The 27,833-nt window shown below is 53.0% G+C and overlaps 1 protein-coding gene across 4 annotated transcripts in view; it reads right to left on the bottom strand.

Annotated features, from left to right (window-relative positions):
- USP42 (ubiquitin specific peptidase 42) overlaps positions 1–27,833 on the bottom strand; it is a 224,336-nt gene that overhangs the window by 88,169 nt on the left and 108,334 nt on the right. For all 4 annotated transcript variants that reach the window (XM_075318050.1, XM_075318047.1, XM_075318049.1 and 1 more), the window contains one exon: positions 15,347–15,457. In XM_075318050.1, coding sequence (XP_075174165.1) covers positions 15,347–15,457 — 111 coding nt within the window. The remainder of the gene's footprint in view (positions 1–15,346; positions 15,458–27,833) is intronic.

Here is a 27,833-nt window from a genome sequence, read left to right as displayed (position 1 = left end):
AGGCGGGGGAGTCTGCCATCAACCGCGGATGCGGAGAGAGAGAGAGAGCTGAGAGACATGAGGAGACCGCCTTGGTAGCGGTTCCTCCGGCTGCCTTCCTTGGGCGTGATTGAGCCCGGCCGGAATCTGAGCCCGTCTGAGGTTTTGTAGCCCTTTTGCACGAGGACAATTGGGACCTGCCCGAGCTTGGGAAGGACCGAAACCTCGACTGTACGTTTAGGACAGCATTAATAGGGTAAGTCGCAGCGCAGACATTACGGGGTTACGGACGCCTCTGCGGTACAGATGTACATGTGCTCAAGGCCAGCTGCGCAAGAACAGCTGAAAAGGTTAGGTTGCCTATACGGCTGTGAATGCCGGAGCAACCGACACGCCGATAGTCTCCTAGACAGATTTCAACCAGAGTCCATCTGTCTGTGAATGGCATCTTTAATTGAAGCCCCATCTCCAGTGCAACTATGGCTCTAGACGCAAGCCTGGAGATTGGAGAATCCACCTTTGGACCCTAGGTCCAGCGCTTGACCACGTCAGGGGAAAAGGGATAACGTGTATCTTAAAAACGTTTGGAGAAGACGCTTATCTGGTAAGCGTGGTGTTTCTGGACTGCTTCTCTGAAGTCAGCGTGGCCAGAAAAATACTCAATATCCGTTTGAGATACTGAAAAGGGACTTCTCCTGCTGTGAAGCTGACTCCTCCACTGGGGGAGCTGAGGGAGAAAGATCCAACCTTCCATTGATGGACGCTATAGGATCATTCCGTATGGCGTTACCATCCGGTGTATCCGGATCGATAGCGATGTCAGGATCAAAGTCCTGGAGAGCTGCCTTATCATACAGGGAGTCCTCCTGGGACCCCCCCGTTCCAAATGAGGTTGGTCAGGAAGATTGCCCATGGCCTGTCTGGACTGCAAGTCTCTATCTTATGACAATATATCTGTCGAAACTGCAACTCCGTCCCTGTCCTTGGACAGGGATGACAGGTGGTTTCTTTGGCCACGACTAGTAGAGACCCCGGCAGACGAAGTGCTAGAGACCCCGGCAGACGAAGTGCTACAGGGGAGCATGCACACAATGGGACGGTGTCATGAACAGCATCCCATGTAGTAAAAACAGCACTGAAAATCTGTGTTGCTTTTTTGCCGCTGCCGACTAGCCATCTAGAAGTATATAGCCAAGATTGGTGACCGTACAGTGCAATGTATAGCATACAAGCATAAAGTACAAATGAACACTGCAGCACAAGCAATACAAGCAGCATAGAAGCCTGTGCCCTGGCACCTCTGCTCTTCTGCTGCTGTAGACTAGTCATCTAGGGGAATATAGCCCAGAAGAGTGACCATACAGTGCAATGTATAGCATACAAGCACAAGTACAAATGCACACTGCAGCCCATGCAATACAAGCAGCATAGAAAAAAACCTGTGCCCCAGCACCCTTGGTTTTCTGCTGCTGTAGTCTAGCCATTCCAGGAGAATATAGCTAAGACTAGCGACTGTACAGTGCAATGTATAGCATACAAGCATAAACACAAATGAACACTTCAGTACGTGCAATACAAGCAGCATAGAAAGCCTGTGCCTTAGCACACCTGCTTTCCTGCTGCTGATGTGTCGCTCTCCAAGCGGGCATATAGCGACCTATGCAGTTAAAATACACATGTACACACTGCAGTATATATTGGGGTCAGCACTATGTGTGCCGCTTACCGCCCGCCTATAAGCGGGTGTAAGGTCGCCACCATCCTGCCTGGTTGCCGAAAGTCCGAGCTCGGACTGCAGTAATGGCTGCCGGCGTCTTCCCCAGCTCGTGTGAGGAGGGGCGGGCCGTGGGCGTGCCCCAAGTCAGAGCGGGAATCCGGCGTCCGACAGTGTGCAGTGAGAGGGCTGGAGCATGTAAATAAGGCTCCAGCTCTCGGCGCTGCTGATTGCTCAGCGTCTGTCTCCTTCCCTGAGTGACAGGGAGGGGGCGGGAACGAAGCGGCACTAGGCCGCAGAAGCCGGGGACTGGAGTTATAAGCGCCGCCGCCGTAAAAGCGCGGTCGGCGCCCAGTCCCCGGCGAATTTCTTGTCCCAGCCGCGCCGCCGCTCCCGGAGCGTCCGGCGCGGTAGTTCCCAATACACAAAGTCACTCAGCAAAGCTGCAGTGACTGTAACCCTTTACTGCCCCCGGCGCACTAGCACACCCAGCAAGTCTGGAGTGTGCTGTGCCTGTGTGTACGGGGACACAGAGTACCTGTAATGGTGCAGGGCCATGTCCCTGAACGGTACTCCAGCTCCGTATCCAGCAGGTTCAAATGGGTCTGTGGATGGAGCCCGGCGTCAGAGCTTTGAGGCCGGCAGGATCCCACTTCCTCAGAGCCCCTCAGGGGGATGTGGAAGGAAAGCAGCATGTGGGCTCCAGCCTCCGTACCAGCAATAGGTACCTCAACCTTACAACACCATCAACGGGTGAGAAGGGAGCATGCTGGGAGCCCTATATGGGCCCTCTTTTCTTCCATCCGAAATAGTCAGCAGCTACTGCTGACTAAAATCTGTGGAGCTATGCGTGGATGTCTGACCTCCTTCGCACAAAGCTTGAAAACTGGAGAACCCGTGATACCACGGGGGGGTATAGCCAGAAGGGGAGGGGCCTTGCACTTTTTAGTGTAGTGCTTTGTGTGGCCTCCGTAGGCAGTAGCTATACCCCAATCGTCTGGTTCTCCCAATAGAGCGCTGAAGAAAGAGAATTTTGTTTACTTACTGTAAGTTCTTTTTCTTATAGTTCCGTATTGGGAGACCCAGACCATGGGTGTATAGCTTCTGCCTCCGGAGGACACACAAAGTACTACACTAAAAAGTGTAGCTCCTCCCTCTGAGCCTATACACCCCCTGGAGAACGAGATCTAGCCAGTTTAGTGCAAAAGCTGAAGGAGAATAGCCACCCACAAGTAAAAACAGAGCAAAAACCGGAACAACCGGAGCCTCTGTCTACAACAACAGCCGGTGATAACACGCGGAACAAGAAACTGCCAACAGGCAACAGGGAGGGTGCTGGGTCTCCCAATACGGAGCTATAAGAAAAAGAATTTACGGTAAGTAACAAAATTATCTTTTTCCTTATCGTTCCTATGGGAGACCCAGACATTGGGACGTCTCAAAGCAGTCCATGGGTGGGAGTAAACAGAAAAACTGAGAAGTAGGCAGAGCCTAACTTCACAAATGGGCGACAGCCGCCTGAAGGATGCGTCTGCCCAAGCTCGCATCTGCCGAAGCATGAGCATGCACTTGGTAGTGCTTTGAAAAGGTATGCAGGCTAGTCCAAGTGGCAGCCTGACAGACTTGCTGAGCCGTAGCCTGGTGCCTGAAAGCCCAAGAGGCACCGACAGCTCTGGTCGAGTGTGCCTTGATCCCCGGCGGGGGAGGCACCCGAGAACCCTGGTAGGCATCGGAAATGGTCGACCTAATCCAACGGGCTAAGGTCGGCTTAGAAGCAGAGAGGCCCTTACGCCGACCTGTGGTTAGCACAAACAGAGGTGCACCGCCTAAGAAGCGGTGCGAGACACAGAGCGCCCGCACCAGATCCAGAGTATGCAACGCTTTTTCAAAGCGATGAACAGGAGCCGGACAAAAGGAAGGCAGGGTAATGTCTTGGTTAAGTTGGAAAGGAGAAACCACCTTAGGGAGAAAGTCCGGAGTCGGACGGAGAACCACCTAGTCTTGATGGAAAATCAAAAAAGGTGACTCCGAAGAGAGCGCAGCCAAATCAGAGGCTCTCCTGAGGGAAGTTATGGCCACTAGAAAGACCAGTTTCTGTGAAAGACGAAACAAGGAAACCTCCCTAAGAGGCTCAAAGGGGGGTTTCTGCAAGGCCGTGAGGACCAAATTGAGGTCCCAGGGATCCAAGGGCCGCCGGTAAGGCGGAATGATGTGAGACGCACCTTGCATGAAGGTGCGGATCTGAGCCAGCCGGGCGATACGCCGCTGGAACAGCACTGACAGAGCCGAGACTTGTCCCTTGAGAGAGTTGAGGGACAGTCCCAGCTGCAGACCGGACTGTAGAAAGGACAGAAGGGTCGGCAAGGAAAAAGGCCAAGGAGGATGGCCGGAAGAGCGACACCAAAACAGGAAAATTTTCCAAGTCCTGTGATAGATCTTGGCCGAGGAAGACTTCCGGGCCCGAGTCATAGTGGAAATGACTTCAGGAGGAATACCAGAAGCAGTCAAGATCCAGGACTCAAGAGCCACGCCGTCAATCTGAGAGCCGCAGAATTCTGGCGGAAAAATGGACCTTGTGAGAGAAGGTCTGGACGGTCCGGAAGGTGCCACGGCACCTCTACGGACAGATGGAGCAGGTCTGGATACCAAGCTCGCCTGGGCCAGTCCGGAGCAATGAGTATGACCCGACGGCCCTCCATTCTGATCTTGCGCAGGACTCTGGGCAAGAGAGCTAGAGGGGGAAACACGTAGGACAGACGAAACTGGGACCAGTCCTGAACCAGAGCGTCCGCTGCGAAGGCCTGAGGATCGTGGGAGCGAGCCACGTAAAATCGGAACCTTGTTGTTGTGACGGGATGCCATTAGGTCCACGTCCGGAGTGCCCCACTTGCGGCAGATTGACTAAAACACTGCCGGATGCAGGGACCACTCGCCACTGTCCACAGTTTGACGGCTGAGATAATCTGCCTCCCAGTTTTCCACGCCTGGGGATGTGGACTGCGGATATGGTGGACTTGGAGTCCTCCGCCCATTGAAGGATGCGTTGTACCTCCAACATTGCCAGGCGGCTGCGTGTCCCGCCCTGGTGATTGATGTAGGCAACCGCTGTCGCGTTGTCTGACTGGACTCGGATGTGTTTGCCCGCCAACAGGTGGTGTAAAGCTAGGAGAGCTAGAAGCACGGCTCTGGTTTCCAGCACATTGATCGAGAGGGCTGACTCGGACGGAGTCCATGTGCCCTGAGCTCGGTGGTGGAGACATACCGCTCCCCAGCCGGATAGACTGGCATCCGTGGTGAGGATCACCCAGGACGGAGCCAGGAAGGAGCGTCCCTGAGACAGAGAGAGGTGCCGAAGCCACCACTGAAGACAGCTCCTGGTCTGTGGCGACAGAGCCACTAACCTGTGCAAGGAGGAAGTCCGCTTGTCCCAACAGCGGAGAATGTCCAGCTGCAGAGGACGCAGATGGAACTGGGCAAAGGGAACAGCCTCCATTGACGCCACCATCTGACCCAGCACCTGCATCAGGTGCCTGAGGGTATAACGGCGGGGCCTCAGCAGAGAGCGCACCGCCAGTTGGAGGGACTGCTGTTTGATCAAGGGCAACTTCACAAGTGCCGGAAGAGTCTCTAACTGCATCCCTAGGTACGTGAGCCTCTGGGTCGGAGTCAGAGTGGATTTGGGCAGATTGACCAGCCACCCGAATTGGGCTAGAGTGGCGAGAGTGAGCGAGACACTCCGCTGACAGTCTGCGCTGGATGAAGCCTTGACTAGAAGGTCGTCCAGGTAAGGAATCACTGCCAACCCCTGGAGGTGTAGAACCGCAATCACTGCTGCCATGACCTTGGTGAATACCCAATGGGCCGTGGCTAACCCGAAGGGGAGAGCCACGAATTGGAAATGTTCCTCTCCGATTGCAAAACGTAGCCAACGCTGGTGAGAAACTGCAATTGGCACATGCAGATAGGAATCTCTGATGTCGATGGATGCCAGGAAATCCCCTTGGGTCATTGAGGCAATGACTGACCGCAGAGATTCCATACGAAAATGCCGCACCTGAACATGCTTGTTGAGAAGCTTGAGATCCAGGATGGGCCGGAAGGAACTGTCCTTCTTGGGGACTAGGAAGAGATTTGAGTAGAAACCTCTGAACCGTTCCCGGGTGGGAACCGGTACAATTACTCCGTTGGCCTGCAAGGATGCCACGGCCTGAGAGAAGGCGGCGGCCTTGGAACAGGGGGGAGTTGACAGAAAAAAAATCTGTTTGGCGGGCTGGAAGAGAATTCTATCCTGTAGCCGTGGGAGATGATATCCCGCACCCACTGATCGGAGACGTGTTGAAACCACGCGTCGCCAAAGTGGGAGAGCCTGCCACAGACTAAGGACGTTGCTGGCGCGGACAGATAGTCAAGAGGAGGCGGCCTTAGTGGCAGCATTTCCTGCTGTCTTCTGTGGACGCGCCTTTGTGCGCCAGTTGGATTTTTGGTCCTTGGCTAAGTTAGTGGACGAGGCCGAGGGCTTAGAGGACGACCAGTTGGAGGAACGAAACCTCGACTGGTTCCTACCCTGGGCAGGTTTCCTGGTTTTGGTTTGTGGCATGGAAGTACTCTTCCCGCCAGTAGCTTCCTTAATAATTTCATCCAGTTGTTCACCGAACAGCCTGGACCCAGCAAAAGGGAGTCCAGCAAGGTACTTCTTTGAAGAAGCATCTGCCTTCCACTCTTGAAGCCACAAGATCCTGCGGATAGCGAGGGAATTAGCCGAAGCCACCGCAGTGCGGTGAGAAGCCTCCAGCATGGCAGACATGGCATAGAATAAAAACGCTGAAGCTTGGGAAGTTAAGGCAACCATTTCGGGCATAGATTCCCTGGCGAGGGAATGCATCTCCTCTAGAGAAGCAGAGATGGCTTTGAGAGCCCACACTGCTGCAAAAGATGGGGAGAACGAGGCCCCTGCTGCCTCATATACAGATTTGGCCAGAAGGTCAACCTGGCAGTCAGTGGAATCCTTAAGAGAGGTGCCATCAGCCACTGATACAACAGTCCGGGCTGAGAGTCTAGACACCGGGGGGTCTACCTTTGGTGAATGAGCCCACTCCTTGACCACCTCAGGTGGAAAAGGAAAAGGAAAACGGTCATCAGAACCACTGGAGGGTTAAAGAACACACTCTTTGTCCTCTTAGGCAAGGTAAACTGGTGCTTTTCTGCCAGAGAGGGTTGCTCCTCTGATACTGGCGGATTGAGGTCCAGTACCGAATTAATGGACGCAATCAAATCACTAACATCTGAGTCACCTTCGGACAGATCAATGGGGCACATGGAGGTAGCCTCCGAGCCCCCTGTAAAGGCATCCTCCCCGTCCGGTGAGTCAGCTTCAGAAGCAGAGCCGCGAGACGGGGAAGGGGAGGGAGCCCTACGTCTCCTTTTAGGACGGGGTCTGGGACCAGATGAAGAATCCTCTGTGAGCTCCGCTGAGAGAGCCCTAGCAGCAGAGGCGCCCTGAGAAGGGGGCGGGCTGATGGATGTTCAGCAAAGTCCGGGACAGCTGTCCCATGGAGTCGGCAAAAGACTGGGAGATTGACCTAGAGAAGGATTCTACCCAAGCCGGGGGTTCAGCCACCGGAGCCGGAGCAGCCGGAGGGACCACTGTGGGTGCGATTCCAGGCTGAGGCATTGTCAGGTTAGAGCAGGCATCACAATGTGGATATGTGCTCGGTTCAGGCAGCACGAGCTTACATGCAGTGCATATTGAGTACAGCCTTGCTCCTCGTGTGAGACATGCTGCTGAAGTGGGGGCTCTGAGCCAGAATGACCCCCAGAGAGTATATAAGAAGGTCCACAACCGGAGGTTGTGGCTTACCAGACCGTTTGTGTGCCCTCCAGATCCCACAGCCCGGACCCCCAAGCAGCTTAGCAGGGATGCTGCAGCCAGCGCTGATCGCAGAGAAAAACGCTGAGAAAATGGCGCCGGAGCGAGGAGAGGGGGCGGGACCTGCTTGGAGAGCGGGATCTGGAGGGCCAAGGAGACTTACAGGGGAGGGGACATGTACTCAGAGAGGAGTGTCCCTCCCCTGTGCCGAACGGCCGCTGGGCGGAGCCGCACTGTCCCTCTGCATGATTGACATGCGAGGGCAGTGAAATCGAAAGTAGGCCTCCGGCGAAGCCGGGGCCTAAATTTGAGCAATGCGGCCGGCGCGCAGGCACCATCGGCGCGGTTCTCAGGCGACAGCTAGAGAACCGGCCGGAAATGTCACAAAAGTTACACAGCACACTCTCCCACCATAATAAAGTAAAGGGACCCCCAGAATATAAACGTCTCAGGTACTTAGCTTGCTGAGATGCAGGGTTCCAAGTCCCTGGGGATGAGTGCTCGGTCCAGCAGGATCCTGAAGGGCTGCGGATGGAGACCGGTCTCCTGCAAAGCAAGGAGAACCGTGCTGGCTCCCACTTCAAGCCAGAGCCCGAGGGATGGTGAAGGAGCGCGGCATGTAAGGCTCCAGCCTTGGAATCAACCTTAACAACACCGCCAACACAGTGGGGTGAGAAGGGACATGCCGGGAGTCCAGGCTTGGACCCGCTTTTCTTCAAACTCTTTCCAAAAATGAAAAATCAGATGAGAATGCATGTGTGGATGTATGCCTCCTGAACACAAAGCAATGAACTGGCTAGATCTCGTTCTCCAGGGGGTGTATAGGCTCAGAGGGAGGATCTACACTTTTTAGTGTAGTACTTTGTGTGTCCTCTGGAGGCAGAAGCTATACACCCAATGTCTGGGTCTCCCATAGGAACGATAAGAAGGGAATTTTGTTTACTTACCGTAAATTCCTTTTCTTCTAGCTCCAATTGGGAGACCCAGACAATTGGGTGTATAGCTATGCCTCCGGAGGCCACACAAAGTATTACACTAAAAGTGTAACGCCCCTCCCCTTCAGCCTATACACCCCCCGTGCTGCTACGGGCTCATCAGTTTTGGTGCAAAAGCAAGAAGGAGGAAAAAATTATAAACTGGTTTAAAGTAAACTCAATCCGAAGGAATATCGGAGAACTGAAACCATTTAACATGAACAACATGTGTATACAAAAACAGGGGCGGGTGCTGGGTCTCCCAATTGGAGCTAGAAGAAAAGGAATTTACGGTAAGTAAACAAAATTCCCTTCTTCTTTGTCGCTCCTAATTGGGAGACCCAGACAATTGGGACGTCCAAAAGCAGTCCCTGGGTGGGTAAATAATACCTCATAATAGAGCCGTAACGGCTCCGTCCTACAGGTGGGCCACTGCCTCCTGAAGGACTCGCCTACCTAGGCTGGCATCTGCCGAAGCATAGGTATGCACTTGATAGTGTTTCGTGAATATGTGCAGGCTCGACCAGGTAGCTGCCTGACACACCTGCTGAGCCGTAGCCTGGTGTCGCAAGGCCCAGGACGCTCCCACGGCCCTGGTAGAATGGGCCTTCAGTCCTGAGGGAACCGGAAGCCCCGAGGAACGGTAAGCTTCGAGAATTGGTTCCTTGATCCACCGAGCCAGGGTTGACTTGGAAGCTTGTGTCCCTTTACGCTGGCCAGCGACAAGGACAAAGAGTGCATCCGAGCGGCGCAGGGGCGCCGTACGAGAAATGTAGAGTCTGAGTGCTCTCACCAGATCTAACAAGTGCAAATCCTTTTCACATTGGTGAACTGGATGAGGACAAAACGAGGGTAAGGAGATGTCCTGATTGAGATGAAAAGGGGATGGAATTCCGGAACCGGACGCAGAACCACCTTGTCCTGGTGAAACACCAGGAAAGGGGCTTTGCATGATAACGCTGCCAACTCAGACACTCTCCGAAGTGAGGTGACTGCTACTAGAGATAATCCTGAAGACGCTAGGATCCAGGACTCAATGGCCACACAGTCAGGTTGAGGGCCGCAGAATTCAGATGGAAAAACGGCCCTTGAGACAGCAAATCTGGTCGGTCTGGCAGTGCCCACGGTTGGCCGACCGTGAGATGCCACAGATCCGGGTACCACGACCTCCTCGGCCAGTCTGGAGCGACGAGGATGGCGCGGCGGCAGTCGGCCCTGATCTTGCGTAACACTCTGGGCAACAGTGCCAGAGGAGGAAACACATAAGGAAGCTGAAACTGCGACCAATCCTGAACTAAGGCGTCTGCCGCCAGAGCTCTGTGATCTTGAGATCGAGCCATGAATGTTGGGACCTTGTTGTTGTGCCGTGACGCCATTAGGTCGACGTCCGGCATCCCCCAGCGGCAACAGATCTCCTGCAACACGTCCGGGTGAAGGGACCATTCCCCTGCGTCCATGCCCTGGCGACTGAGAAAGTCTGCTTCCCAGTTTTCTACGCCTGGGATGTGAACTGCGGATATGGTGGATGCTGTGGCTTCCACCCACAGCAGAATCCGCCGGACTTCCTGGAAGGCTTGCCGACTGCGTTTCCCACCTTGGTGGTTGATGTAAGCCACCGCTGTGGAGTTGTCCGACTGAATTCGGATCTGCTTGCCTTCCAGCCACTGCTGGAACGTTTTTAGGGCAAGATACACTGCCCTGATCTCCAGAACATTGATCTGAAGTGAGGACTCTTGCTGAGTCCACGTACCCTGAGCCCTGTGGTGGAGAAAAACTGCTCCCCACCCTGACAGACTCGCGTCCGTCGTGACCACCGCCCAGGATGGGGGTAGGAAGGATTTCCCCTTCGATAATGAGGTGGGAAGAAGCCACCACCGAAGGCAAGCTTTGGTTGCCTGAGAGAGGGAGACGTTCCTGTCTAGGGACGTCGGCATCCTGTCCCACTTGCGTAGGATGTCCCATTGAAGAGGACGCAGGTGAAACTGCGCGAAAGGGACTGCTTCCATTGCTGCCACCATCTTCCCCAGGAAGTGCATGAGGCGCCTCAAGGGGTGTGACCGACCTTGAAGGAGAGATTGCACCCCTGTCTGTAGTGAACGCTGTTTGTCCAGCGGAAGCTTCACTATCGCTGGAAGAGTATGAAACTCCATGCCAAGATATGTCAGCGATTGGACCGGTGTCAGATTTGACTTTGGAAAATTGATGATCCACCCGAAACTCTGGAGAATCTCCAGAGTAACGTTGAGGCTGTGTTGGCATGCCTCTTGAGAGGGTGCCTTGACCAGCAGATCGTCTAAGTAAGGTATCACTGAGTGACCCTGAGAGTGGAGGACCGCAACTACTGTAGCCATGACCTTGGTGAAAACCCTTGGGGCTGTCGCCAGGCCGAACGGCAGTGCCGCGAACTGAAGGTGTTCGTCTCCTATGGCGAAGCGCATGAAGCGCTGATGCTCTGGAGCCATCGGTACGTGGAGATAAGCATCCTTGATATCGATCGATGCTAGGAAATCTCCTTGGGACATTGAGGCGATGACGGAGCGGAGGGATTCCATCCGGAACCGCCTGGTCTTTACGTGTTTGTTGAGCAGCTTTAGGTCCAAAACAGGACGGAAGGACCCGTCCTTCTTTGGAACCACAAACAGGTTGGAGTAGAAACCGTGACCCTGTTGCTGAAGAGGAACCGGGACCACCACTCCTTCTGCCTTCAGAATGCCTACCGCCTGCAGAAGAGCCTCGGCTCGCTCGGGAGGCGGAGATGTTCTGAAGAATCGAGTCGGAGGACGAGAGCTGAACTCTATCCTGTAACCGTGAGACAAAATGTCTCTCACCCAACGGTCTTTTACTTGTGGCAGCCAGGTGTCGCAAAAGCGGGAGAGCCTGCCACCGACCGAGGATGCGGTGTGAGGAGGCCGTAAGTCATGAGGAAGCCGCCTTGGTAGCGGCACCTCCGGCGGTCTTTTTAGGGCGTGATTTAGACCGCCATGCGTCGGAGTTCCTCTGATCCTTCTGAGGCCTTTTGGACGAGGAGAATTGGGACCTGCCCGCACCCCGAAAGGACCGAAACCTCGACTGTCCCCTCCTCTGTTGGGGTGTTTTTGGTTTGGCCTGGGGTAAGGATGTTTCCTTTCCCTTGGATTGTTTGATTTCATCCAATCTCTCACCAAACAAACGGTCGCCAGAAAATGGCAATCCAGTTAAGCACTTTTTTGGAAGCCGAATCTGCCTTCCATTCCCGCAGCCACAAGGCCCTGCGTATTGCTACCGAATTGGCGGCTGCAACCGCCGTACGGCTCGCAGAGTCCAGGACAGCATTAATAGCGTAAGACGCAAATGCCGACCTTTGAGAGGTTATGGACGCCACTTGCGGCGCAGACGTACGTGTGAGTGCGTCAATTTGCGCCTGACTAGCTGAGATAGCTTGGAGTGCCCATACGGCTGCGAATGCTGAAGCAAAAGACGCGCCGATAGCTTCATAGATGGATTTCAACCAGAGCTCCATCTGTCTGTCAGTGGCATCCTTGAGTGAAGCTCCATCTTCCACTGCAACTATGGATCTAGCCGCCAGTCTGGAGATTGGAGGATCCACCTTGGGACACTGAGTCCAGCCCTTGACCACGTCAGGGGGGAAAGGGTAACGTGTATCCTTAAGGCGCTTGGAAAAACGCTTATCTGGACAAGCTCGGTGTTTCTGGACTGCCTCTCTGAAGTCAGAGTGGTCCAGAAACATACTCATTGTACGCTTAGGAAACCTGAAACGGAATTTCTCCTGCTGAGAAGCTGACTCCTCTACTGGAGGAGCTGAGGGAGAAATATCCAACATTTCATTGATGGACGCAATAAGATCATTCACTATGGCGTCCCCATCAGGAGTATCAAGGTTGAGAGCGGCCTCAGGATCAGAATCCTGATCAGCTAGCTCCGCTTCATCATACAGAGAGTCCTCTCGCTGAGACCCTGAACATTGTGATGATGTCGAGGGGATATCATAGCGAGCTCGCTTAATCGGTCTGGGGCTGCGGTCCGTGTCAGAGACCTCACCCTGGGATCTATGAGACACCCCGGGAGGACATTGCTGTTCCAACTGAGGGGGACCAGGGGGCAATGATTCCACAGTGCCCCTGGCTTGAGATGCCGGCCTGGACTGCAAGGCTTCTAATATCTTAGCCATAGTCTCAGAAAGTCTTTCAGTAAAAACTGCAAACTCCGTCCCTGTCACCTGGACAGTGTTAACAGGTGGTTCTCCCTGGGCCACCCTTAGCAGAGGCTCCGGCTGAGAAAGTGCCACAGGGGCCGAGCATTGCACACAATGAGGGTCAGTGGAACCTGCCGGCAGTATAGCCGTACATGCTGCACAGGCAGCATAGTAAGTCTGTGCTTTGGCACCCTTGCTATTTGTGGACGACATGCTGTTGTCTCCTCTGAGCAATACAGGAGGGTATATAGACAAAAATCAACAGTGCACCATACAGTGTAAAGTATAGTCTATAATCATGTAATCTATAAGTACACTTCTGCACTAGTGGGGCCAGCACCACAGGTGCTGCTTACCGCCTTCGCAAAGCGGTTGTGTGGGCACCAGAAATCCTGCCTGGGTCTCTCTGAGCTTGTCTCTCCTCTCCAGCGTTAGCAAAGCTGACAGGAATGGCTGCCGGCGTCCTGAGGAGAGGAGGGACCCGTGGGCGTGACCCAGAAAAGTGCGGGAACTGGTGCCCCACTGTGCAGAGTGAGGGGGGTAGAGTATGCAAAGCATGCTCCAGCCCTCAGTGCTGCCGTCCTGTACAGCGTCCCGCCCTTCCCCTGACTGGCAGGGCTGGGGGCGGGAAGAAAACGAGACTAGGCCGCAAAAGCCGGGGACTCGAGTTATAAGCGCGGCCGCCGTATAAGCGCGGTCGGCGCGGAAGTCCCCGGCGCACTAACAGTCCCAGCCGCGCCGTAGTGATAACCACGGCAGCGGCGGTCAGCGCGGCAGTCCCCCTACACGAACACACTAAGCGACGCTGAAGTGTGTAATGGCACAAACGCAGTCAGCGCTGCTGTCCCCGGTGCACTAGCACACCCAGCAATGCTGGAGTGTTGCTGTGCGCGGTCCCCACGGGGACACAGAGTACCTCAAAGTAGCAGGGCCATGTCCCTGAACGATACTCGGCTCCTATCCAGCATGGTCCTCAGGAGCTGTGGATGGAGCACTGTCTCCTGTGCCTGGAGACCGAAAGGATCCCACTTCACCCAGAGCCCTAATTGAGGGATGGGGAAGGAAAGCAGCATGTGGGCTCCAGCCTCCGTACCCGCAATGGATACCTCAACCTTAACAACACCGCCGACTAGAGTGGGGTGAGAAGGGAGCATGCTGGGGGCCCTGTTATGGGCCCTCTTTTCTTCCATCCGACATAGTCAGCAGCTGCTGCTGACTAAGCTGTGGAGCTATGCGTGCATGTCTGACCTCCTTCGCACAAAGCATAAAAACTGATGAGCCCGTAGCAGCACGGGGGGTGTATAGGCTGAAGGGGAGGGGCGTTACACTTTTAGTGTAATACTTTGTGTGGCCTCCGGAGGCATAGCTATACACCCAATTGTCTGGGTCTCCCAATTAGGAGCGACAAAGAAAGAAATATTTATTTTCTGGTGTATAAATCTAGAGTGCATCTTATGGTAAGGAGCGTCTTATAGTCTGAAAAATACGGTATATAGACACATCCTTCTTTCTATGGAACAATTTTATATAAAAGTGAATATTAAGATTACTTGTCAGCGCAAAGAGAGGGCACTATTACAATTCAGATAACCAATATATCAAGTCAATCTATGTGTTACTGCTGCACAAGTCATACCCCCAGTGACCCATTAAAGGGAACCTGTCAGGTCCAATATGCACCCAGTACCACGAGCAGTTCTAGGTGTATATTGCTAATCCCTGCCTAACCGTCCCTGTATCTAATAGCAAAGATAAAGAGATCTTTAGAAAGTATTTCTAAAGATCTTATATCATATGCTAATGAGCGAGGGACCAGTCCCAAAAGGCATTGCTTCCACTTGCCAGTCGGCTCCATTAGCATGTTATTAGTACGCCCCTGTGGACGTGCTAACATGCTAATGAATGTGCAGTGTCCGAGGATGACCTCACTCACCTTTCCGCTGCTGGATTTCAGCTCAGTGCGCATGACCCTGGAGTTTGGGTCATGCGCACTATGAAGCCGGGTGTATGCGTCCCGGCTTCAAACTTAAGTAGTGCGTATGACCAAAGACCCGTTAGGTGGCGGAGAGGTGAGTGAGATCATCCTCTGACGCTGCGCATTCATCAGCATGTTAGTACACCCACAGGGGCATGCTAACATACTAATGGAGCCGACTGGCAAGGTAAGAAACGCCCTTGGGACTAGTCCGCACGCTCATTAGCATAAAATAAAAGATCTTTAGAAATACTTTTTCTAAAGATGCTTTTATCTATGCTAGTGTATACAGGGACAGTTAGGCAGGGATTAGCAATATGTACCCAGAACTGCTTGTGGTACTGGGTGCATATTGGATCTGACAGGTTCCCTTTAAAGGGGTTGTCCAGTGCAAGAGGAAAAGTCTGCAGTCACCATTTAACTGCTAAATTGTGAGCGTGCCATGTGCACACTAAGGTTTCCCTGGAAAATCCCTATGGAGGAGGAGGAGGAGGAGGAGGAGGGGGGGGTGTGGTCACATGACTGCATGAATATGATTTGCATGCTTAAGCGGGTGTGTGTGTGTGTGTGTGTGTGTGTGTGTGTGTGTGTGTGTGTGTGTGTGTGTGCGTTCTCCTTTTAGTCAATAATATTAATTGAAACTCACGTCGCAGATCATTGATGACACTAGTAGGTTTGACGACTCCTCCAGAGTTAAAAAGGGTCTGAACTACATGAGACTGCATCACACACATCATACAGAAGTCTTGTTCATGACCTGAAAGCAAAGACGGAAAGAAGAAAACATTAAGCACCCGAAAACAATATAAAAAAAAAGTTAAACAATGTCTAGTAATAAAACCATTCCAGTTTCTTACTGACGACTACACCCTTTCACTGTGGAAATCCCCATGGGGAAAGTCCTAGTCCATGACCTGCAAGTTTTGGCAGCTCGTCTCCGACTAATTAGAGAAATACCGGATGAATTAATATCTGTACACCTTTGAATTAATATGTAAAATACGTACTGCATGGTTATAAGCGTGTACAGACAGAGGATGGTACGGCCAAAAGGACTGATCATCTGAGAACTAACAATAAGCCACAAGAGAAGAAAATGTGACCACAGCGTCCATAATAAATGTACACAGAAATTAAAATTTTATTGAAGGATACATATGGGATAGCAGAGTGGAACACAGACACAAATCTTCAGAAGAAATGCTTGAATCCCCGATTGACTTGCTGAAAATGAAAAGGGAATTTTGTTTACTTACCGTAAATTCCTTTTCTTCTAGCTCCTATTGGGAGACCCAGACAATTGGGTGTATAGCTATGCCTCCGGAGGCCACACAAAGTATTACACTTTAAAAAGTGTAACCCCTCCCCTCTGCTATACACCCTCCCGTGCATCACGGGCTCCTCAGTTTTGGTGCAAAAGCAGGAAGGAGAAAACTTATAAATTGGTCTAAGGTAAACTCAATCCGAAGGATGTTCGGAGAACTGAAACCATGGACCAAAAGAACAACAGCCCGAAGGGAACAGGGGCGGGTGCTGGGTCTCCCAATAGGAGCTAGAAGAAGAAGGGAATTTTGTTACTTACCGTAAATTCCTTTTCTTCTAGCTCTTATTGGGAGACCCAGACGATTGGGTGTATAGCACTGCCCTCCGGAGGCCACACAAAGCAATTACACTAAAAAGTGTAAGGCCCCTCCCCTTCTGGCTATACACCCCCAGTGGGATCACTGGCTCACCAGTTTTAGTGCAAAAGCAAGAAGGAGGAAAGCCAATAACTGGTTTAAACAAATTCTCTCCGAGTAACATCGGAGAACCGAAAACCGTTCAACATGAACAACATGTGTACCCGCAAACAAACCAAAAATCCCGAAGGACAACAGGGCGGGTGCTGGGTCTCCCAATAAGAGCTAGAAGAAAAGGAATTTACGGTAAGTAACAAAATTCCCTTCTTCTTCGGCGCTCTATTGGGAGACCCAGACGATTGGGACGTCCAAAAGCTGTCCCTGGGTGGGTAAAGAAATACCTCATGTTAGAGCTGCAAGACAGCCCTCCCCTACGGGGAGGCAACTGCCGCCTGCAGGACTCTTCTACCTAGGCTGGCGTCCGCCGAAGCATAGGTATGCACCTGATAATGTTTGGTGAAAGTGTGCAGACTCGACCAGGTAGCTGCCTGGCACACCTGTTGAGCCGTAGCCTGGTGTCGCAATGCCCAGGACGCACCCACGGCTCTGGTAGAATGGGCCTTCAGCCCTGATGGAACCGGAAGCCCAGCAGAACGGTAGGCTTCAAGAATTGGTTCTTTGATCCATCGAGCCAGGGTGGCCTTAGAAGCCTGCGACCCTTTGCGCTTACCAGCGACAAGGACAAAGAGTGCATCCGAACGGCGCAAGGGCGCCGTGCGGGAAATGTAGATTCTGAGTGCTCTCACCAGATCTAACAAATGTAAATCCTTCTCATACCGATGAACTGCATGAGGACAAAACGAAGGCAAAGAGATATCCTGATTAAGATGAAAAGAGGATACCACCTTCGGGAGAAACTCCTGAATGGGGCGCAGCACAACCTTGTCCTGGTGGAAGACCAGGAAGGGAGCCTTGGATGATAGTGCTGCCAGCTCAGACACTCTCCGAAGAGATGTGATCGCTACCAGAAAAGCCACTTTCTGTGATAGTCTAGAAAGTGAAACCTCCCTCAGAGGCTCGAAGGGCGGCTTCTGAAGGGCAACTAGTACCCTGTTCAGATCCCATGGATCTAACGGCCGCTTGTACGGGGGTACGATATGGCAAACCCCCTGTAGGAACGTGCGCACCTTAGGAAGGCGTGCCAAACGCCTCTGAAAAAAGACGGATAGCGCCGAGACCTGACCTTTAAGGGAGCCGAGCGACAAACCTTTTTCTAACCCAGATTGCAGGAAAGAAAGAAAGGTAGGCAATGCAAATGGCCAGGGAGACACTCCCTGAGCAGAGGACCAGGATAAGAATATCCTCCACGTTCTGTGGTAGATCTTAGCGGACGTGGGCTTCCTAGCCTGTCTCATGGTGGCAACGACCCCTTGAGACAATCCTGAAGATGCTAGGATCCAGGACTCAATGGCCACACAGTCAGGTTCAGGGCCGCAGAATTCCGATGGAAAAACGGCCCTTGGGACAGTAAGTCTGGTCGGTCTGGGAGTGCCCACGGTTGGCCGACCGTGAGCTGCCACAGATCCGGATACCACGCCCTCCTCGGCCAGTCTGGGGCGACAAGTATGACGCGGCTGCAATCGGATCTGATCTTGCGTAGCACTCTGGGCAAGAGTGCCAGAGGTGGAAACACATAAGGGAGCCGGAACTGCGACCAATCTTGCACTAGGGCGTCTGCCGCCAGCGCTCTTTGATCGCGAGACCGTGCCATGAAGGTGGGGACCTTGTTGTTGTGCCGTGACGCCATTAGGTCGACATCCGGCACCCCCCAGCGGCGACAGATTTCCTGAAACACGTCTGGGTGAAGGGACCATTCCCCTGCGTCCATGCCCTGGCGACTGAGGAAGTCTGCTTCCCAGTTTTCTACGCCGGGGATGTGAACTGCGGATATGGTGGAGGCTGTGGCTTCCACCCACATCAGAATCCGCCGGACTTCCTGGAAGGCTTGCCGACTGCGTGTCCCCCCTTGGTGGTTGATGTATGCCACCGCTGTGGAGTTGTCTGACTGAATTCGGATCTGCCTTCCTTCCAGCCACTGCTGGAAGGCTAGTAGGGCAAGATACACTGCTCTGATTTCCAGAACATTGATCGGAAGGGTGGACTCCTGCTGAGTCCACGTACCCTGAGCCCTGTGGTGGAGAAAGACTGCTCCCCACCCTGACAGACTCGCGTCTGTCGTGACCACCGCCCAAGACGGTGGTAGGAAGGATCTTCCCTGTGATAATGAGGTGGGAAGAAGCCACCACTGCAGAGAGTCCTTGGCCGTCTGGGAGAGGGAGACTTTCCTGTCCAGGGATGTCGACTTCCCGTCCCATTGGCGGAGAATGTCCCATTGAAGTGGACGCAGATGAAACTGCGCAAACGGAACCGCCTCTATTGCCGCCACCATCTTCCCGAGGAAGTGCATGAGGCGTCTTAAGGAGTGCGACTGACTTTGAAGGAGAGCCTGCACCCCAGTCTGTAGAGACCGCTGCTTGTCCAGCGGAAGCTTCACTATCGCTGAGAGAGTATGAAACTCCATGCCAAGATACGTTAGTGATTGGGTCGGTGACAGATTTGACTTTGGGAAGTTGATGATCCACCCGAACGCCTGGAGAGTCTCCAGTGCAACATTCAGGCTGAGTTGGCATGCCTCTTGAGAGGGTGCCTTGACCAGTAGATCGTCCAAGTAAGGGATCACAGAGTGTCCGTGAGAGTGCAAGACTGCTACCACTGCCGCCATGATCTTGGTGAACACCCGAGGGGCTGTCGCCAGACCAAATGGCAGAGCTACGAACTGAAGATGGTCGTCTCCTATCACGAAGCGTAGAAAGCGTTGGTGCTCTGTAGCAATCGGCACGTGGAGATAAGCATCCTTGATGTCTATTGATGCTAGGAAATCTCCTTGAGACATTGAGGCAATGACTGAGCGGAGGGATTCCATCCGGAACCGCCTGGCGTTCACATGCTTGTTGAGCAGTTTTAGGTCCAGAAGAGGACGGAAGGAGCCGTCCTTTTTTGGAACCACAAAGAGATTGGAGTAAAATCCTCGCCCCCGTTCCTGAGGGGGGACAGGGATCACGACTCCTTCTGCTCTTAGAGAGTCCACCGCCTGCAGCAGGGCATCTGCTCGGTTGGGGTGTGGGGAGGTTCTGAAGAACCGAAGTGGAGGCCGAGAACTGAACTCGATTCTGTACCCGCGAGACAAAATGTCTGTTACCCACCGGTCTTTGACCTGTGACAGCCAAATGTCGCAAAAGCGGGAGAGCCTGCCACCGACCGAGGATGCGGAGGGAGGCGGCCGAAAGTCATGAGGTAGCCGCTTTGGAAGCGGTTCCTCCATTTGCTTTCCTGGGGCGTGAGTGAGCCCGCCAGGAATCTGAGCTCCCTTGTTCTTTCCGAGTCCTTTTGGACGAGGAGAATTGGGCCTTGCCCGAGCCTCGAAAGGACCGAAACCTCGACTGCCACTTTTTCTGTTGAGGTTTACTTGCTCTGGGCTGTGGTAAGGAAGAGTCCTTACCCTTGGACTGTTTTATGATTTCAGCCAATGGCTCACCAAACAGTCTGTCTCTAGATAATGGCAAGCTGGTTAAGCATTTTTTGGAACCAGCATCTGCTTTCCAGTCCTTTAACCACAAGGCTCTGCGCAAAACCACAGAATTGGCGGACGCCATAGCGGTACGGCTCGTAGATTCTAGGACAGCATTGATAGCATAGGTCGCAAACGCAGACATTTGCGAAGTTAGGGACGCCACTTGCGGCACTGCTGGATGTATGATAGCATCCACCTGTGCTAAACCAGCTGAAATAGCTTGGAGTGCCCACACGGCCGCGAATGCTGGAGCAAACGACGCGCCGATAGCTTCATAGACAGATTTCAACCAAAGGTCCATCTGTCTGTCGTTGGCATCTTTAAGTGAAGCGCCATCCTCTACTGCGACTATGGATCTAGCCGCAAGCTTGGAAATTGGGGGATCCACCTTTGGACACTGGGTCCAGCGTTTGGCCACCTCAGAGGGAAAAGGATAACGGGTATCCTTAGAACGTTTAGAGAAACGCTTGTCTGGATGAGCGTCGTGTTTCTGGATCGATTCTCTGAAGTCAGAGTGGTCCAAAAAAGCACTTAATTTACGCTTGGGATACAGGAAATGGAACTTCTCCTGCTGTGCAGCTGCCTCCTCTGCAGAAGGGGCTGGGGGAGAAATATCCAACAGTCTATTAATTGCCGATATAAGGTCATTAACCATGGCGTCACCATCAGGGGCATCCAGATTGAGAGGGGCCTCAGGATTAGAATCCTGATCACCGTCCTCAGTCTCATCACAGAGAGACTCTTCTCGCTGAGACCCTGAGCAGTGTGATGACGGCGAGGGTCTTTCCCAGCGAGCTCGCTTAGGCTGCCTGAGACTGTCATCTGAGTCAGAGACTTCAGCCTGTGATGCTTGAGACCCCCTTGAAGTACGGATTAGTTCCAACTGAGGGGGACCGGAGAGCATAGACACAGCAGTGTCCATGGTCTGAGTAACTGGCCTGGACTGCAAGGTCTCCAGGATTTTTGTCATAGTCACAGACATTTTATCAGCAAAAGCTGCAAAGTCTGTCCCCGTCACCGGGGCAGAGTTCACAGGCGTCTCTGCCTGGGCCACTACCACCATAGGCTCTGGCTGACGATGTGCCACTGGGACTGAACATTGCACACAATGTGAGTCATTGGAGCCTGCCGGTAGATCAGCCCCACATGCAGTACAAACAGTGTACACAGCCCGTGCCTTGGCAGCCTTGCGTTTTGCGGATGACATGTTGCTGCCTCCTCAGAGCAGTACAGGGTGTCCAGCCAAGAAGCGACCTTACAGTGCAACTATATATATATATATATGGTACCAAGAAAAAAGTACACTAATATAACACTGAGGCACTAGTGGGGCCAGCACTAAAGTGCAGCTTACCGCCCGCTTAGGAGCGGGTGTGTGGTCGCCGAAATCCCTTTAGTCTGGGTCTCCCAGAGCCTGCTGCCTTTCCCCAGCCAGACCACATGTGTAATGGCTGCCGGCGTCCTTGTGGAGAGGGGGGGCGGGCCCTGGGCGTATACAGACGAAGAGCGGGAAGCCTGCTTCCCACTGTGCCTAGTGAGAGGGCTGGAGCATGTAAATAAGGCTCCAGCCCTCGGCGCTGCCAATTGAGCAGCGTCTCTCCCCTACCCTGATTGACAGGGTGGGGGCGGGAACGAAGCGGCGCTAGGCCGCAGAAGCCGGGGGCTAAAGTTAGAAGCGCCGCCGCCGTAAAAGCGCGGTCGGCGCAAAGTCCCCGGCGCACCACAAGTCGCAGCTGCGCCGCCGCTCCAGTAGCGGTCGGCGCAGTAGTTCCCAACATGTAACGTCACTCAGCAAAGCTGCAGTGACCTAACCCCAGCGCACAGCGCTACTGTCCCCGGCGCACTATAACGCTCAGCAAGCCTTGAGAGTGTCCGTGCCTGCCGGGGACACAGAGTACCTGAAAGTTGCAGGGCCTTGTCCCTGAACGGCACTCCCGCTCCAAATCCAGCAGGTTCTCTGGGTCTGTGGATGGAGCCCGGCCTCAGGGTTTGGGGGCCGGCAAGATCCCACTTCCACAGAGCCCTCCAGGGGATGTGGAAGGAAAACAGCATGTGGGCTCCAGCCTCCGTACCAGCAATAGGTACCTCAACCTTACAAGCACCACCGCGGGTGAGAAGGGAGCATGCTGGGGGCCCCATATGGGCCCTCTTTTCTTCCATCCGATATAGCCAGCAGCTACTGCTGACTACAAACAGTGGAGCTATGCGTGGATGTCTGACCTCCTTCGCACAAAGCAGAAAACTGGTGAGCCAGTGATCCCACTGGGGGTGTATAGCCAGAAGGGGAGGGGCCTTACACTTTTTAGTGTAATTGCTTTGTGTGGCCTCCGGAGGGCAGTGCTATACACCCAATCGTCTGGGTCTCCCAATAGAGCGCTGAAGAAAAGGAATTTACGGTAAGTAAACAAAATTCCCTTCTTCTTTGTCGCTCCATTGGGAGACCCAGACAATTGGGATGTCCAAAAGCAATCCCTGGGTGGGTAAAAGAATACCTCGATAAAAAGAGCCGAAAAACGGCCCCCTCTTACAGGTGGGCAACTGCCGCCTGAAGGACTCGCCTACCTAGGCTGGCATCTGCCGAATCATCGGCATGCACCTGATAGTGTTTCGTGAAAGTGTGCAGACTCGACCAGGTAGCCGCCTGACACACCTGCTGAGCCGTAGTCTGGTGTCGCAATGCTCAGGACACCGACGGCTCTGGTAGAATGGGCCTTCAGCCCTGCAGGATCGGAAGCCCAAAAGAACGGTATGCTTCAAGAATTGGTTCCTTGATTCACCGAGCCAAGGTTGACTTGAAAACCTGAAATCCCTTACTCTGGTCCGCGATAAGGACAAGAGCGCATCAGACCGGCGCAGAGGCGCCGTGCGAGAAATGTAGAGCCGGAGTGCTCACCAGATCTAATAAATGCAAATCCTTTTCACATTGGTGAACTGGATGCGGACCCAAGAGGGTAAGACGAAACGGGGATACCTTAGGGAGAAAGGCCGGGACCGGACGTAGAACCACCCTATCCTGGTGAAACACCAGGAAGGTGGCTTTGCATGACAGCGCTGCCAGCTGAGATACTCGTCTGAGTGATGTGACTGCCACTAGGAAGGCCACCCTTTGCGAAAAAAAGTGGGCAAGGCAAACGGCCAGGGAGTAAAACCCTGATCAGAGCACCAGGATAAGAAGATCCTCCAAGTCCTGTGATAGATCTTGGCGGACGTTGGTTTCCTGGCCTGTCTCATGGTGGCAATGACATCTGGAGATATCCCTGATGACGCTAGGAGCCACCACACAGTGAGGATTAGAGCCGTAGAATTCCGAAGGAAATATGGCCCTTGAGGCAACAAGTCAGGTCGGTCAGGGAGTGCCCACGGTTGACCCACCGTGAGGTGCCACAGATCCGGGTACCACGATCACCTCGGCCAGTCTGGAGCAACGAGGATGGCGCGGCGACAGTCTGACCTGATCTTGCGTAACACTCTGGGCAGTAGTGCCAGAGGAGGAAATACATAAGGCAGTCGAAACTGTGACCAGTCGTGAACTAGCGCGTCTGCCGCCAGAGCTCTGTGATCCTTGGACCGAGCCCTGAATGCCGGGACTTTGTTGTAGTGCTGAGACGCCATTAGATCGACGTCCGGCGTTGCCGAACTGCTCGGAAGGCTTGACGACTGCGTGTGTCGCCATGGTGGTTGATGTACGCAACTGCCTTGGCATTGTCCGACTGAATTCGGATCTGCCTGCCGTCCAGCTACCGCTGGAACACCTTTAGGGCTAAATCCACTGCCCTTATCTCCAGAACATTTAACCGAGGGGAGGACTCTGTCAGAGTCCAGGTTCCCTGAGCCGAGTGGTGGAGGAAGACCGCTCCCCACCCTGACAGACTCGCGTCCGTCGTGACCCCAGCCCCGGCTGGGGGCCGGAAGGATTTTCCTTCGCCCAGGAAGTGGAAAGAAGACACCACTGAAGAGAGGTTTTGCTGCAAGGGAAAGAGAGACGTTCTTGTCTAGGGACGTCGACCTCCTGTCCCATTTGCGGTGTCCGAAAGAATCGGACGCAGACGAAACTGCGCAAGGGAACTGCCTCCCTTGCTGTCACCATCTTCCTGGGACAGTGCATGAGGCGCCTCAAGGGGTGACTGGGCCCGAAGGAGAGATTGCACCCCTGTCTGTAGTGAACGCTGACTATGCAGCGGAAGCTTCACTATTGCTGAGAGAGTATAAAACTCCATCCCGAGATAAGTCAGTGATTGGGGTCGGTACATTAAGGAATAACGTTTGGAACTCCATTCTATGTCTGAACTGGGTGCAAAAAAACTAAAAAACATCACTATGGGGAGATAAGGTATGCACACCAGTGACTATGGAAGGGGAATACATGGAATAGCAGAAACTGCTGTGTGAATACTGACATGAAAAATTCAATAGCTATTTGTAAGAATGAAATGTGAAAAATGGAACCTGCATTACTGCCATGAATATATGAATCAAGAGAAATTTAGCTACTGAATTGATCAATGCAGAAGAGCCCCAACACTACGCCAAAGTATTTCTCTACGTTGGGGTCCCTAGCTTGTGTGTGTCCTCTCATGCAGTTAATTTCTCTTTATTCATATATTCATGGCAGTAATGCAGGTTCCATTTTTCACATTTCATTCTTACAAATAGCTATTGAATTTTTCATGTCAGTATTCACACAGCAGTTTCTGCTATTCCATGTATTCCCCTTCCATAGTCACTGGTGTGCATACCTTATCTCCCCATAGTGATTGGGTCGGTGTCAGCTTTGACCCTGGAATTTTGATGATCTACCCGAACCCCTGGAGAGTCTCCAGAGCAATGGCCAGGTTGTGTTGACATGCCACCCAGGAGGGTGTCTTGACTAGAGGATCGTGTAGGTAAGTGATCACCGAGTGGCCCTGTAGGACCGCCACCACTGCTGCCATGACCTTGGTGAAGACCCGTGGGGCTGTCGCCAGGCCGAATGGCAGTGCCACGAACTGAAGGTGTTCATCCCTGATGGCGAAACGCAGAAAGCGTTGAAGCTTGGGTGCGATCGGCACATGGAGATAAGCATCCTTGATGTCAATTGATGGTAGGAAGTCTCCTTGTGACATCGAGGCTTCAGAGTGTTCACCGCCTGAAAAGGTGCATCGGCTCACTCGGGGGGTGGAGATGTTCTGAAGAAACGAGTCGGAGGACGAGAGCAGAGCTGTATCCTGTAACCGTGAGACAGAATGTCTCTCACCCATCGGTCTTGGACTGCGGCAAGGACGAGACTGTCTAGTAACTTCATCCAATTGCTCGCCAAACAAACGGTCGCCATAAAATGGCAAACCGGTTAAGAACTTCTTGGAAGCAGAGCCTGCCTTCCATTCACGTAGCCACATGGGCCTGCAGACTGCCACTGAATTGGTGGATGCTACCGCTGTACGGCTCGCAGAGTCCAGGAACGGCGTTCATGGCGTAGGACGAAAAAACCTACGCCTGAGAAGTGAAGGACACAACCTGCGTGACAGAGTTATGTGCAACCGCAATAATCTCAGCCGGAGAAGCTGAGATAGCTTGGAGTGCCCTCACGGCTGCGAAGGCTGGAGCAAAAGATGCGACTATGGCTTCATAGATGGATTTCATCATAAGCGTTATTTGCCTGTCAGTGGCATTCGTGAGAGATGGACATCTGCCCCTAATACTACGGATATAGCCGCCAGCCTAGAGACTGGAGGATCCACCCTGTGACACTGAGCCCAACCGTTAAGCACGTCAGGGGGGAAAAGGATAACGCGTGTCAATAAGGCGCTTAGTAAGCGCTTGTCCGTCAAGTTCTGTGCTACTGGACGGCCCCTCTGGAGTTAGAGTGATCGAAACACGCACTCCTGATGAAGTCGGGGAAGGTTCCCAGCGGCCCGCTTAGCCTATCAGAGGCCGCGGTCCGTGACGGAGTTCTCACCGTGGGATCTGGGTGTTACCCCAGGATGTTGTACCGACTCAGAGGGACCCGGGAGCGATGAACTCACAGCTCCCTGGCCCTGTGGTATCGGTCTGGACTGCAAGGCTTCCAGTATCTTAGCAGACCCCCTGTCCATAGACAGAGTCCTGTGATGTGAAAGCTATTCAGAGATTTGCTGATTTCATCATGGAAACTCTGTCGCTGTCATCTGTGCAGTGCCTGTAATATAGCCGCACAAGAGGTACCGGTTGTAAAATAAGCCAGTGCCTTGGCACCCTTACTCGTTAAGAGCAGACAACAGCATGTCGTCCGCAGAGTAATCAGTGAGGGTATACAGCCAAAAACAAATAATGCTGCCGAACAGTGAGATCATATACCATATAAATAAACACACATATACATATATATATATATATATATATATATATATATATATTATATATATATATATATATATATATATATATATATATATATATATATATATATATATATATATATATATATATATATATATATATATATATATATATATATATATATATATATATATATATATATATATATATATATATATATATATATATATATATATATATATATATATATATATATATATATATATATATATATATATATATATATATATATATATATATATATATATATATATATATATACACACACACTGCGGCACCAAGGGGGGGACAGCACCTGAAAAACTGGTGCCCCCCAGTGCTCAGTGAGGGGGAAGGAGGATACCAACGTATGCTCCAGCCCTCCCTGCCGACGTCCAGTCGGCCGTCCCGTCGTTACCCCTGACTGGCAGGCCCGAGAACGGGAGTATATGGCACTAGGCCGTAAGAGCCAGGGACTAAATTTAAAAACGCGGCCGGCAGACATGGCGCGGTAGTCCCAGTCTCACAAACCAGTCAGCAACCGCTGCGGCGTTTGTAACACAGATGCTGCATGCACCGTCCCTCAGGGGACACACAGAGTACGTTATGATGCAGGGCTCTGTCCCTGTAGTCACAAAAGTGCGGGAATCTGGTGGCCTATAGTGATCAGTGAGGGGGGGCGGAGGACAACGAGGTGTGCTCCAGCCCTCACTGTCGGCATCATACCGACCGTCCCGTCCTTCTCCCTGACTGGCAGGCTCAGGGGCGGGAGTTTAACACACTAGGCCGCAAAAGCCGGGGACTAAAGTAAAAACCGCGGCCGGCAAACAGGCACGGTCGGCGCGGTAGTCCCGGACAAAAAATCCACACCGCAGTCGCAGCTGCGTCTGAGGCCAAGGTGCTTCATGTACCGTCCCAACGGGGACACAGAGTACCTGTAGATGCAGGGCCATGTCCCTGACGATACTCCGTCTCCTGTCCGGCAGATTCCCCCAGGGGCTGCGGATGTGGCTTGTGGCCACCAGATTCTCTGCCCCGGGTCTCCCTCAGCTGCAGCCAGAAGTTGCTGAAAACATGGCTGACGGCGTTCTCTGAGGAGGAGGGAGGCGTGGGCGTAGTCACAAAAAGTGCGGGAATCTGGTGCCCCAGCGTGGGTAGTGAGGGGAGCGGAGGACAGTTCAGTGTACTCCAGCCCTCACTGTCGGCGTCATACCGACAGTCCCGCCCTTTTCCCTGACTGGCAGGCCTGGGGGCGGGAGAATCCCATACTAGGCCGCAAAAGCCGGGGACTAAAGTTAAAATCGCGGCCGGCCGGCCGTGCACGGTCGGCGCGGTAGTCCCGGACCCATACGCACGCCGCAGTCGCTGCAGCGTCTGGGCCCAAGGTGCTTTATGCGCCGTCCCAACGGGGACACAGAGCACCTTGCCCTAGAAAGTGCGGGAATCTTCCAGTGCAGCGTCCCTCCCTTCCCCTGACTGGCAGGCCCGGGGGTGGGAATATGCGGTACTAGGCCGCAGAAGCCGGGGACTAGAGTTATAAGCGCGGCCGG

This window comes from Anomaloglossus baeobatrachus, chromosome 7, assembly GCF_048569485.1.
Source record: "Anomaloglossus baeobatrachus isolate aAnoBae1 chromosome 7, aAnoBae1.hap1, whole genome shotgun sequence".
Lineage (NCBI taxonomy): Eukaryota > Metazoa > Chordata > Amphibia > Anura > Aromobatidae > Anomaloglossus > Anomaloglossus baeobatrachus.
This window is presented reverse-complemented; position numbering and strand designations above follow the sequence as displayed.